Source organism: Ranitomeya imitator, chromosome 1, assembly GCF_032444005.1.
Source record: "Ranitomeya imitator isolate aRanImi1 chromosome 1, aRanImi1.pri, whole genome shotgun sequence".
In the NCBI taxonomy this organism is placed as follows: domain Eukaryota; kingdom Metazoa; phylum Chordata; class Amphibia; order Anura; family Dendrobatidae; genus Ranitomeya; species Ranitomeya imitator.
The window spans coordinates 304,656,138-304,668,914 of NC_091282.1; the positions used below are offsets into that span (position 1 = coordinate 304,656,138).

The window sequence follows — 12,777 nt, forward strand, 5'->3', positions numbered from 1 at the left end:
TGTGCAGATTTCACCTGCGGATTCCTATTGAGGAACAGGTGTAAAACGCTGTTGAATCCGCACAAAGAATTGACATGCTGCAGAAAATACAACACAGCGTTCCCGCGCTGTATTTTCCGCACCATGGGCACAGCGGATTTGGTTTTCCATAGGTTTACATGGAACTGTAAAGCTGATGGAAAACTGCTACGAATCCGCAGCGGCCAATCCGCTGCTGATCCGCAGCCAAATCCGCACCGTGTGCACATAGCCTAATTCTAGGGGTATGTGCACACGATGCGGAAAACGCTGCGGATACACAGCGTTTCCGCCGCTGCGGGTCCGCAGCAGTTTCCCATGAGTTTACAAAAAACGCTGCGCACATGCTGCGGAAAAAACTGCGCGGAAATGCAGCAGTTTACATTCCGCACATTTCACTTCTTTCTGCGGATTCCGCTGCGGTTTTACAACTGCCCCAATAGAAAACCGCAGTGAAATCCGCAGAAAAACCGCGGTAAATCCGCGATAAATCCGCAACGGTTTTGCACTGCGGATTTATAAAAATCGCTGCGGAAAAATCCGCAGAGGACCAGAATACGTGTGCACATTCCCTAACCCTAGCCCTAGTTCTAACTGTAGTGGAAAAAAAATGTTTTTTCTTTATTTTATTATTGTTCCTACCTATGGGGGTGATAAAGGGGAGGTTCATTTACTTTTTTTTTTATTTTGATCACTGTGATAAAACCTATCACAGTTATCAAAATGTACATGGAACGAATCTGCAGATTCGGCGGGCGCACTGTGAAGATGGCGGCGCCCATGGAGAAGACGGACGGACATCGGGAGCCTCGGTAAGTATAAGGGGGGATGATCGGGGCACGGGGGGCATCGGAGCACGGGGGGAGCGGACAGGACGGGGGAGCGGAGCACAGGACGGAGGGGAGCGGACTACAGATCGGTGGACTGGGGGGGGCAATCGATGGGGGTGGGGGGTGGGGGCACATCAGTGTTACCAGCCATGGCCGATGATATTTGCCATGGCTGGATTGTAATATTTCACCAGTTTTTTAGGTGAAATATTACAAATCGCTCTGATTGGCTGTTGAAAGTGAAACTGCCAATCAGAGCAATCGTAGCCACTCCTCCTGTCCCTGCAGATCGGGTGAAATCGGAGTTAACCCTTTCACCGGATCTGCAGGGACGCGATCTTTTCATGACGCCACATAGGCGTCATGGGTCGGATTGGCACCCACTTTCATGACGCCTACGTGGCGTCATGGGTCGGGAAGGGGTTAAAAAGTTCCAGATTTCTTCAGTTACAATATGGCACACATTCAATCCCTTATGGACGACATGTTTCGACACACATGTGTCTTGCTCCATATATATGCAATTATCTGACTGAGGTGATTCAAGACTATGTAGAACGGCAACAGGGACAGTGCATCACCTTGGTATATGCCGCATTTGATGGTCACTTGTGCTAGTTGTCTTGAGTTGACTTCCAATTTTCTTTTCCATTGCCCCATTGAGTTCCTGAGGAAAGTTCTTAATTTCTTGTTGACATTGTAGAGAGCCAAGCATTCACAGATCCATGTGTGTTGCATTGAGTCATAGGCTTTCCTGTAGTCAGTCCAGGCTGTGCTGAGATTGGTTTGTCTGGATCTTGAGTGACTGCTCTATCTACCAGGAGGTGGTGCTTAGAGCCTCTGGTGTTGGTCCCAATGCTTTTCTGAGCTGGATTCATGTACTGGTTCATATGGTTATGTGGTTTGGTGGCTATGATGCCTGACAAGAGTTTCCATGTTGCTGTATGGCAGGTTATTGGGCAGTAGTTGAATGGAACTGTTCCTTTGTGAGGATCCTTCATGATCAGCACTGTTCTTCCTTGTTAGCCAAGTTGGGTGGTGACCTGCTTCTACCAGTTGGTTCATCTGCTTTGCCATGCGTTCATGTACAGCTGTTAATTTCTTTAGCTAGTAGGTGTGGATCATGTCTGGGCCAGGTGCTGTCCAGCTCTTCATGTTCTTGACCCGCTGTTGGATGTCTGCTTCTGCAATGGTGACTGGTTCTTGCTCTAGGTGGTTGCTGCGTTTCATTTTCAGATCTTGCAGATACATTGCACTGGTGTTGTATGTTTTTTTTCTTCTCCCATATGTTCCTCTAGTATTGTTCAGTCTCTGCTACTGGGGGAGTTGCTGCCTTTGTGCTGTTACTCTGTAGTTGGGAGTACACCTTGGATGGTTTTTTGGAGAACAGGGCATTTATCTTCTTGGCCTCAGCTTCTCTAGTGTATCTTCCTAATCTTGCAGTGAGCGCTGAGAGCCTTTGTATAGCAGTCTGTAGGGCTTCAGTCGGGGTCAGGCCTTTGTATTTGTCCAGCTTGATCTTATTCTTGATGTTTACACCCTTCTGTATTTATGTTAAGGTACCTTCACACTCAGCGATGCTGCAGCGATACCGACAACGATGTCGATCGCTGCAGCATCGCTGTTTGGTCGCTGGAGAGCTGTCACACAGACAGCTCTCCAGCGACGAACGATCCCGAGGTCCCCGGGTAACCAGGGTAAACATCGGGTTACTAAGCGCAGGGCCGCGCTTAGTAACCCGATGTTTACCCTGGTTACCAGCGTAAAAGTAAAAAAAAAAAAAAACAGTACATACTTACCTACCGCTGTCTGTCCCCGGCTATCTGCTTCTCTGCACTCCTCCTTCACTGACTGTGAGCACAGCGGCCGGAAAGCAGAGCGGTGACGTCACCGATCTGCTTTCCGGCTGACCGACGCTCACAGCCAGTGCAGGAGGAGTGCAGAGAAGCAGAGCGCCGGGGACAGATAGCGGTAGGTAAGTATGTAGTGTTTGTTTTTTTAACTTTTACGCTGGTAACCAGGGTTAACATCGGGTTACTAAGCGCGGCCCTGCGCTTAGTAACCCGATGTTTACCCTGGTTACCAGTGAAGACATCGCTGGATCGGTGTCACACACGCCGATCCAGCGATGTCTGCAGGGAGTCCAGCGACGAAATAAAGTTCTGGACTTTCCTCAGCAACCAACGATCTCCCAGCAGGGGCCTGATCGTTGGTCGCTGTCACACAGAACGATTTCCTTAACGATATCGTTGCTACGTCACAAAAAGCAACGATATCGTTAACGATATCGTTATGTGTGAAGGTACCTTAAGTTGGCTGACTTCCTCTTCGTGTCACTTTGATCTTTGTCTCCTGTCTTCTTTTCCAAGTGGGACATGTATTTCTGTTATTCTTGCTGGTTGTATAGTCAAGCATTTTCATGATTGCTGAGGCAGTAGCATAGATCAGTTTATTAGTTTGAGCTATGGTGGTGGTAGGTATTGATGGAAGTGCTCTATTGGCATCTTCTAGCATACTGTCTGGTGGTGTTTCTTTGCGGAGACTTAGGCTACTGTCACACTTCAGGTTTTTTGCATCAGGCATAATCCAACAAATGTTGGAAAAAATGGATCCGGCGCAGATTGTGAAAAACTGATGCGACGGATCAGTTTTGGTGACGGATCAGACTAGCATATCCAGATAATTGGATTAAAAAAAATTGGAGCATGCTCAGTTTAAAAAAACGGAATCGGGCACCGGAATCTGTCATTTTCCGGATCCGGCACCTTCCGGCTCCCATAGGCTTCCATTCTAGCAAACAGCCAGAAGCGCCGGATACGACGCTTCTGGCTTTTTCGCCGGAGACAAAAAACGTTGCTATGGACGTTTTTTCCAGAAACCGGAAACAGCAGATTTGCGAAAACTGGACGAAACGCAATGTCATCCGGCGCAATCCGGCACTAATACAAGTCTATGGGAAAAAAACGGATCAGGCGGCAACATTCGCCGGATCTGTTTTTTTGAGATTTAGCCGGATTGCGCCCGACACTGAAAACCTTTATATATACACATACATACAGGGTGGTCCAAAAGAGGGTGGACAGTATGTTTAATGGGGTTACGAAGGGGGAGATTTATCAAACATGGTGTAAAGCGAAACTGACTCACTGACTCAGTTGACCTTAGCAACCAATCAGATTCCACCTTTTATTTTCCGAAGAGTCTGTGAAGTCAGTTTCACTTTACGCCATGTTTGATAAATCTCCCCCTTTATAACCCAATTACACATACTATCCAACTACTTTTGGACCACCCTGTATACACACACACAGACACACACACACGTAGAAATTTTTCTCATTTGGTCTGACATGCACTGTGAGCTGTGAAGTCTTATACAGACAGGTGTGTGCCTCTCTAAACCAAGTCCTATCAGTTTAATTAAACAAATCTGGACTCCATTGAAGGAGTAGAACCATCTCAAGGGGGATCACAAGGAAATGGACAACATGTGACTTAAATATGAGTGTCTGAGCAAAGGGTCTGAATACTTCTGACCATGTGATATTTCAGTTTTTCTTTTTAAGAAACTTGCAAAAATGTCTACATTTCTGTTTTTTTTTTCAGTTAAAATTGGGTGCAGAGTGTACATTAATGAGAAAAAAATAGGGATTTTTGTGTACTCACCGTAAAATCCTTTTCTCCGAGCCATTCATTGGGGGACCCAGACCGTGGGTGTATGCTTATGGCATTAAGTAATACAAAGAAAGTTAGCTCCTCCCCTGCAGTATACACCCTCCTGCTGGCTCTCAGCTAACCAGTTCGGTACAAAAGCAGGAGATCGATAACAACATATGAGCGTATAGCATGTCAAATTATATATGACAGTATAGCATGTCAAATAATAAAAACAAGCACAAGCTAATAACAGGGTGGGAGCTGTGTCCCCCAATGAATGGCTCGGAGAAAAGGATTTTATGGTGAGTACACAAAAATCCCTTTTTCTCCAACGCCTCATTGGGGGACACAGACCGTGGGATGTCCCAAAGCAGTCCCTGGGTGGGGACAACATCAGATCAGGCCCTGCGTAACCACTACTTACAAGTGCGCCACCACGGCCTGCAGAGTACGTCTGCGGAAGTCAGGGAATTATAGTGCTTCAAGAATGTATGCGATTTGGACGAACCCACAAAGCTGGCATACGTGCTTTGCTGACACCTGGGGTCTAGAACCCAAGAAACCTCGATCGACCCAGTGGAGTGAAAATAGGCTGACGTCTAACACGGAAAGACTTCTGGATGGTGTAAAGAATCCACCAGGCTAACATGGCTGAAGAAACGTCTAAGCCCTTCCTGTAACCGTCAGGAAGCCAAAATGAAGTGTCCAACCTCTGGAAGGATGCCGTCCTCGACATGTACCTAATAAGGGCACTCACATTGTCCAGGGTATGGGGAACCCATTCCATTTTGTGGACTGGTACCAAAATCGATGAGGGAAGAACGATGCCCTTGTAACAGTGGGAGTACGATACCACCTTGGTAACAAGGGATGGGGACAGCCTGAGGACAACCTTGCCTTCATGGTAATAAGGAAAAAGGTCTGAAGGAACAGAGCTGCCAGCTCCGAAGACTCATCTGAATGACGTGAACGCAGAGAAAAGAGGGGGGACCTTCCATGATAGTAAAGTCTGTCCAGATCACAAGGAGTCTACTGAAAGACCCCCAGGACCATTAAAGTCCCAAAGTGTAACGATATGCGATAGGGAAGAACCACATGTGAAAACTTCCTGCGAGAAAGTCCCTACTTGCAGTTTTGTTGCAATAAGATGGAAAAGTACTAGTTCCGCAAACAAAAAACCTAACACCTGACTTGGTCAGTGCGGATCTCCCAGGATCACTGGGGCCCTTCCTGCTTCCTAAAGACTCTCGGAATAAATGGCAGAGGCGTGATAGAGCTGGTAACACGGAAGAACCGGAGCATGCACTGCGATGGCTTTTGGATCTCGAGGCCGAAACATGAACTCGAGTACATTGGCGTTCAGTCTGGAGTGGTCCACTGAAGGCAGATCTGTTGGAAGACTTCCGGATGAAGTTCCCACTCACTTGAGGCGAGACGCTGGTGGCTGAGTGCTGCAGAGATCACCGAATGACAGATCTCGGCCCATCAGAGAGTGCTCGCCTGTTGATGGTTCGGGGAGATCGAAGCCTTGAAAGGATCCATCACCCCTTCGTTCATTGTAAGAGGTAAAATAAAAATAAATGTAAAATGTAAAAATAAAATAAAAAAAAGTTTTGGGTCTGAATAGCAGACCCGTCCGTGTGCCTCCTACGGACACTAAGCAAGAACTGGTAAGCTGAGAGCCAGCAGGAGGGTGCATACTGCAGAGGAGGAGCTAACTTTCTTTGTATCACTTCGTGTCCTCCCAAGACCTCCTTCTATCCTCCACGCTTATTCGCTCCTCACCCAATCGCCTCCAAGACTTCTCCCGAATATCCCCCATCCTTTGGAATTCTGTGCCCCAACACATCCGGTTATCTACCACACTTGGATCCTTCAAAAGAAACAAGAAAACCCACCTCTTCAAAGAAGCTTACAGCCTGTAATGACCATACGCCCACCTCAACACCAGAGCTACTGCAACCCTCGATAATCCCCCATAATCCTGTCGAATGTAAGCCCGCAAGGGCAGGGTCCTCTTTCCTCTGTACCAGTCTGACATTGTTAGTTTTGTTTACTGTAAGTGATATTTGTATTTTGATGTAACCCCTTCTCATGTACAGCACCATGGAATTAATGGTGCTATATAAATAATAATAATATGAATGAATGAAGATATGCAAACACAGGAGCCATTGTGAAGGGTTAAACTAGGAAAAATTAAAGCAGGCTTCATTTTGTGCTTTTCGACTCCATCTTGCTGTTTTGAAATAAATTCTGTTACTAGGTTAAAGTTCATAGCTGTTATGAGACCTTGATTGTTTCAGGCTGAACAAGATATGACACTGAGGGTGTATTGTTCTACGAGACCTTGACGTACAGGCTGTTCCTGCATTCTTATAGGTTAAGAACTGTTCTTATGTTGATTGGTTGAAGTATAACTAGTTAAGATTATGAAAAGTGCAACACAATAAACGGGGGTCAGAGATCTGCTCGATCCTCCCAAACAGAGACATACGTCTCCATCTGGTCATTTTCAGTTGCCGGCAACGCCCTGTGGATCAAATTGAAAATCACTGAGTCAACCGTGAAGGGTCACTTCAGATCCTCCCTCGACACCATAAGAAACCTTTTAGGGGAAAACCAGCCGTTTTAATAAGAAAAACAAATACATTATTAAAAATATCTGATGTAGAAGTGTAATTTTTTTGCTATAAGAGGATGGAGTGTCCTTACCGAAGGATCTGTTCATTGTGCTGCCTCTCTTTGCTAGCCACTTCTTGCAAAACATTCTGTATATTCCTATGATAATGCTGAAGAAAAGAAAAAAATACTTTGTACAACTCAATAGTCTAAAAAGACCCATAATATTTTCAAAGAAGCTTACCTATGTAAATAAACTACTACGATTTATACTAACATTCTTTTAAGTTTCAGTGTTAATCTGGGTTTTAAAAAAAGCCCAAAAGGAAAAGTCTGAAATATGTAATGTTAACATACTGTACCTTCCATGCTTTCAGTACTCTTCTGAGCAGCCACTGTTGATAGTGTACATCTGCACAAAGAAGCATCTGCCGTTTATGCCGTCTGTAAACCACAAACTACCTCCAGAGAAAAACATGATGTAGTTAATCACTATTATAAAATTGTACAATAAGCAGAGTTTGTTTCAATATTACAAAAACATTTCTAAATCAACTTCTGTCGCTTTCAAATCTGATGATATTCATTTTAATCATTACTTTAGGTTCCAGCAATAAGTCATTGAAGAGCATAAATATATAGGAAAAAAAAATCTAATATCCATAACTAGCTTTCGAGATAACTGTTGGTTGGTCTAATGCCTTTGACGGGAAAGAACCCAATCCTGGCTATACCTTCCTTTACGGTTAAAACCAGGTTTATAGAGTTATATAGTTACCCAATACATGAAGGGTCACTAATTGTAACATTGGAAAAGAAGCTAAAAGAGCTACAAAATCAAATAGTGTCCTTATGTTGGAGACCATCAGCCAGCATAAGAAGTCTAAAGACTAATGCAAACCAACGGTCTAATGTGTATGAGGACACTGGCCGACTGACTGTCGGGAGAGATATCAATTGCGCATGTCCAATTTCAGACTGCCAAATCACATTGTTCTCTTAGAGATAAGCCGCCAGCTGACATGATACAGCTTTCTCATAGAGAAAACAGAAGCACTCAACAGAACAAGCGCTCAATGAACAGGAAACCTGAAGCAGAGATAAAAGAAGGAGGCGGCACCTCTCTCCTCAGTTTTTGTTTCAGAGTATGCAAGGTAACCGCCAAATTAGTACACCTGTATATTACTTAACAAGGTTACTTTTATACACCTTCTTTTACGTTTAATGGAGTTTTTTTTCCCCTTTTTGTGCATCACACAACCATCACCAAGATAGGGCGGGAACTAATGCGGTGCTGTCATGGCTCTGGAAAATCAAATTACCGGTAAGTAATTATAATTTTTTCCCTTCCCCATGACAGCCCCGCACATTGAGAGGAAGAAACAGAATAGAATCCTAGGGTGGGTCAACAGCAAATAAATCTACGCTTTGGTAGGAAAGTGTTGAAGGCCCTAGGTCTAGCCTGTAGTGGCGGAAGAAAGTGGAGGGTGAAGACCATACTGCTACTCTGCAAATCTGTTCTACAGACGCATTTGCCCTTCCAGCCCAGGACGTGGCTATGGCCCTTGTAGACTGAGCACTTATACCCAGTGGGGGAGTCTGTCCTGAGGAAGAGTAAGATAGTGCAATAGCCATACGAAGCCACCGTGCAATAGTTGATTTTGAAGCTTTTTTACCCCCGTTTGCCCCCTGGAAGGAGACAAAAAGGGTTGACGACTTTCGCCATGATTTTGACATTTCTTTGTATTGAAGTAGGCAATGTCTTACATCAAGGCAGTCAAAAGCTTTCTCTCCCTGGGATTTTGGATTTGCACAAAATGAGGGCAAAATTATTCCCTGGTCCCTGTGATATTTTGAATTGACCTTTGGAAAGAAGGCCGGATCAGTTTTTATGATCACTCTGTCCTCCAAAAAGGTAGTATATGGAGGATTTACAGAAATAGCTTGCAGCTCGCAGATACGCCGAGCCGACGTTAGGGCAACCAGGAGTACTGTTTTCAACGTTAAGGCTTTCTCAGAGAAAGAAGCAAGAGGCTCGAAAGGAAGAGAGATTAAGGCATTTAGGACTAAATTTAGATCCCAGGGAGGCACCTTAGGTAATAATTTTTAGAGTCTTGCTGCAAATGAGGCTCAGATGAACCGGTAGACCCAGGGGTGATCTGCAAGCTTTTAGTCGAACAATGCAACCCAGGGCAGAGACTTGTACTTTTAGGGTGTTAGTAGATAACCCTCTTTCCCACCCTTTTTGAAGGAATTCCAGTATTTCTTTTACCGGGACTTTCTGGCTCATATTGGACAACTTCCGACCCAAGAATTCCAGGACCTTTTCCTATATCTTTTGGTACTTATCCGATGTTACTTTCTTTCTGCTGGTGAGCAGCGTGTCTACTAAAGAGTTCGAGAAACCCTTTGCTAGTAGTAGTCCCCTCTCAAGTTCCAGGTGGTGAGATGAAGTCTGTGCACTTGAGGATGTAGCACTGGGCCCTGGTGTAGGAGATTTGGTATGTCCGGGAGCATCCATGAGTCCGAGATAGACATACATCTGAGCCATGCCCGTCTCGGCCAAAAGTGTGCTACAAGGATTATCCATGCTTTGTCCCCCCGAATCTTCTTTAGGACTATCGGAATTAATTGAATTGGAGGAAATGCATACCCTAGATGAAATTTCCACTGGTGTAACAGTGCTTCTACCCCTTCTGGGTGTTCCCTTGGATTGAGGGAGTAGAACCTGTTTACTTGTCGTTTTTTTCTTGTGGCAAATAAGTCTATCTCTGGCATGCCCCAGATAGCACAGATTTTCCCAAATACGTCTCTGTTTAGGGACCACTCTCCCTGGCATAACACATGACGACTTAAGAAGTCTGCCACAAGATTTTCTTTTCCCTTTAAGTGTGTTCCTGACAAAAACAAAATGTTGTTTTCTGCCCATTCGAACAGTCGTTTGGCTTCCGACATCTGGGACGTTGATCTTGTTCCTCCTTGTCGTTTTATGTATGCTATGGTAGTACTGTTGTCGGACAGTATTGTAACATGTTTTCCTTGGACCTTTTTTCCCCACTTGGAGAAGTGCTCGCCTTACGGCTGTCAACTCTTTTAGGTTGGAGGATGCTGTTCTCATTGAGGGTTCCCACAGACCCTGTAGAACTAGATCTGACAGGTGTGCTCCCTAATCTAATGGCCCTGCATCTGTAGTTAGTACTACCGGTTCTTGAATTGACCATGGTACAGCATTGATTAAGTTTTCCATGTTTAGCCACCACTTCAACGATTCTTGATTTGATGTTGCAATTCTCTTGTATGGGCCTGTGCGCACTTGACTGCTGGAATTGTCGCTGTTAGGACCCCTAGAAGTGACATTGCGGACCTTAGAGAGATGGGTTGACCCGTCTGTACCTGGCGTATTTTTTGAATGACGGAGTGAATTTTTCTGTCTGCTCGATTGAATTCAGTTGGATTCCCAGGAACTCCTGTATCTGGGTTGGATTTAGTCTTGACTTTTTAAAGTTTATTATCCAGCCCAATTTTGTCAGTATTTCTAGTACCCTTGTGACCGCCTCTCTGCATTTTTGTTCGTCATCCGCTACAACAAGAAAGTCGTCCAATTAGGGTACCAGCAGTATATCTTCCTTCCTTACGTAAGATGCTATTTCCAATATTATTTTTGCAAATATACGGGGAGCTACTGAGACCCCGAAGGGAAGGCACCGGTATTGTAGATGAGTGGGAACCTGAGCTATTTCTACTACCAATCTTAGGTATTGCTGGTGTTCTTCGCAGATTGGTCCATGGTAATAGGCGTCGGTTAAGTCTATTACCACCATGTAACACCCTGGACTGAGTAACTTCACTGCTGACCTTAAGGTCTCCATTTTGAATTTTTCCACCCGGATATACCGGTTTAAAAATTTTAGGTTGAATATCGTTCTCATTGAACCGTCTGGTTTTGGTGTAAGGAAAAGAGTGCTGTAGAACCCTTGTCCCACTTGTGAATGTGGTACCTTTTTTAGGACTTTCTTTTGTAGAAGGTTCTGAATTTCATTTTCTAGTGCGGCCTGATTTTTCTTGGCCACTTGAGTGAATATTACTCTTCGTGGCAGGGGGCCTGATGAAGTTTAGTCGCAGGCCCTCGGATAATAAATTTGTTATCCATTGAGAGGCAGGTAATGCCTCCAATTGATGGAGGAAATGGAGCCTTCCTCCCACCGGATTCCTGGCGTCATTGCTGTTTTGAGTTTGATCTAGGGGGAGGCTTATCTTTCCTCCAGGGTCTTCCTCGCATGGACCTATCATCAGATCGTCCACGGCCACCCCTATTTCCTGATCCTCGAAAGGACGAGCGAGTATCACCCCAACGACGTTTAAAGAAGGGAGGAAGTGGAAACAGTTTCTTTTTATCCAAAGCTTTTTCCAGTAGTTCATCTGTTTTCCCAAAAAGGTACTGACCATCACAAGGGACTGCACAAAGTTTTACTTTTGACTGGAAGTCTGCGTTCCAGTTTTTTAGCCATAATGCCCTACGCCCTGAGTTTTATAGGGCACATGCACGGGAGGCACATCGAATGGAGTCCACCGACGCGTCTGCTAGAAAACCTGCCGCTTTCTGTATTGAGGGTATTGCCTCTAACAGTCTTTCTCTTGGGCATTTATTTTTAATTTGCTCAGTTAATTCCTCCAGCCACTTGACCATAGCACGAGCTGTGCAAGTGGCGGCAACCCCTGATTTAAATGACCGCGCTGACACCTCCCAAGCGGATTTTAAGAGGGCATCAGCCTTTTTGTCAAGGGGGTCTTTTCCCTTTAGATGTGCTGGCGATGGCTGCATCTAATCTTGGGGCTTTCTCCCATTTATTACAAACTTCCTCGTCAAACGTATATTTGCGTTTTAGTGTCTGTGGTACTGACATCTTTTTGTTAGTTTTTTTCCACTCTCTTTCAATTAGATTTAGGATGCTTTCATGAAAAGGAAAAACCTTACGTTTTTTTTCCTCTAAATTGCTAAACATAGAGTCTTGTACCGTGCGTTGTTCCCTGGGCGTTTCAGCCCCCATAGTGGATCTAACCAATTTTAGCAATTCCCCAATATTCTCAGATAAGAAACACCGGATTACGTACAGGTAATGCTCTTTTATAGAGCCACGACAGCACCCACTTGATAGAGGGGATCCGCCCCTTAGGAACAGGAAACCCCATGGAGAGAATAAAAGGGGCGGTCCCCCTCGCTCACACAGTTGGGTTACAGAGAATGAGAGGAACCGCCCACCAGTATTAGTAGGCAATCCAATATTATCGTTTATCTTTAGTTAACATAAGTACAGCTAACTACAAGAACCATTCACCCTTATTAGTGCATCTATGAAAACAGGATTTTTGGTTGCTTACCGTAAAATCTGTTTCTTGAAGCCTCCATTGGGGGACACAGGAACCATGGGTGTATGCTGCTGCCACTAGGAGGCTGACACTATGCAAATAAAAAAAGTTAGCTCCTCCTCTGCAGTGTACACCCCACCGACTGGCATTATACTCTTCAGTTAGTGAGAAAGCAGTAGGAGATAATGAAACAAGGTTGAAAAACCATAACCACAAACCTGAGAACTGTAACGTGAGAACAGTCATAGAACAGATAACAACAGAAAACATTGGGAGGGTGCTG

At 44.8% G+C, this 12,777-nt stretch overlaps 1 protein-coding gene across 3 annotated transcripts in view; it reads right to left on the reverse strand.

The window, feature by feature from the left end:
- Positions 1 to 12,777, reverse strand: part of SFI1 (SFI1 centrin binding protein) — a 203,715-nt gene that overhangs the window by 79,969 nt on the left and 110,969 nt on the right. For all 3 annotated transcript variants that reach the window (XM_069757728.1, XM_069757746.1, XM_069757737.1), the window contains 2 exons: positions 7,490 to 7,585; positions 7,221 to 7,297 (listed from right to left, as the gene is read on the reverse strand). In XM_069757728.1, coding sequence (XP_069613829.1) covers positions 7,221 to 7,297; positions 7,490 to 7,585 — 173 coding nt within the window. The remainder of the gene's footprint in view (positions 1 to 7,220; positions 7,298 to 7,489; positions 7,586 to 12,777) is intronic.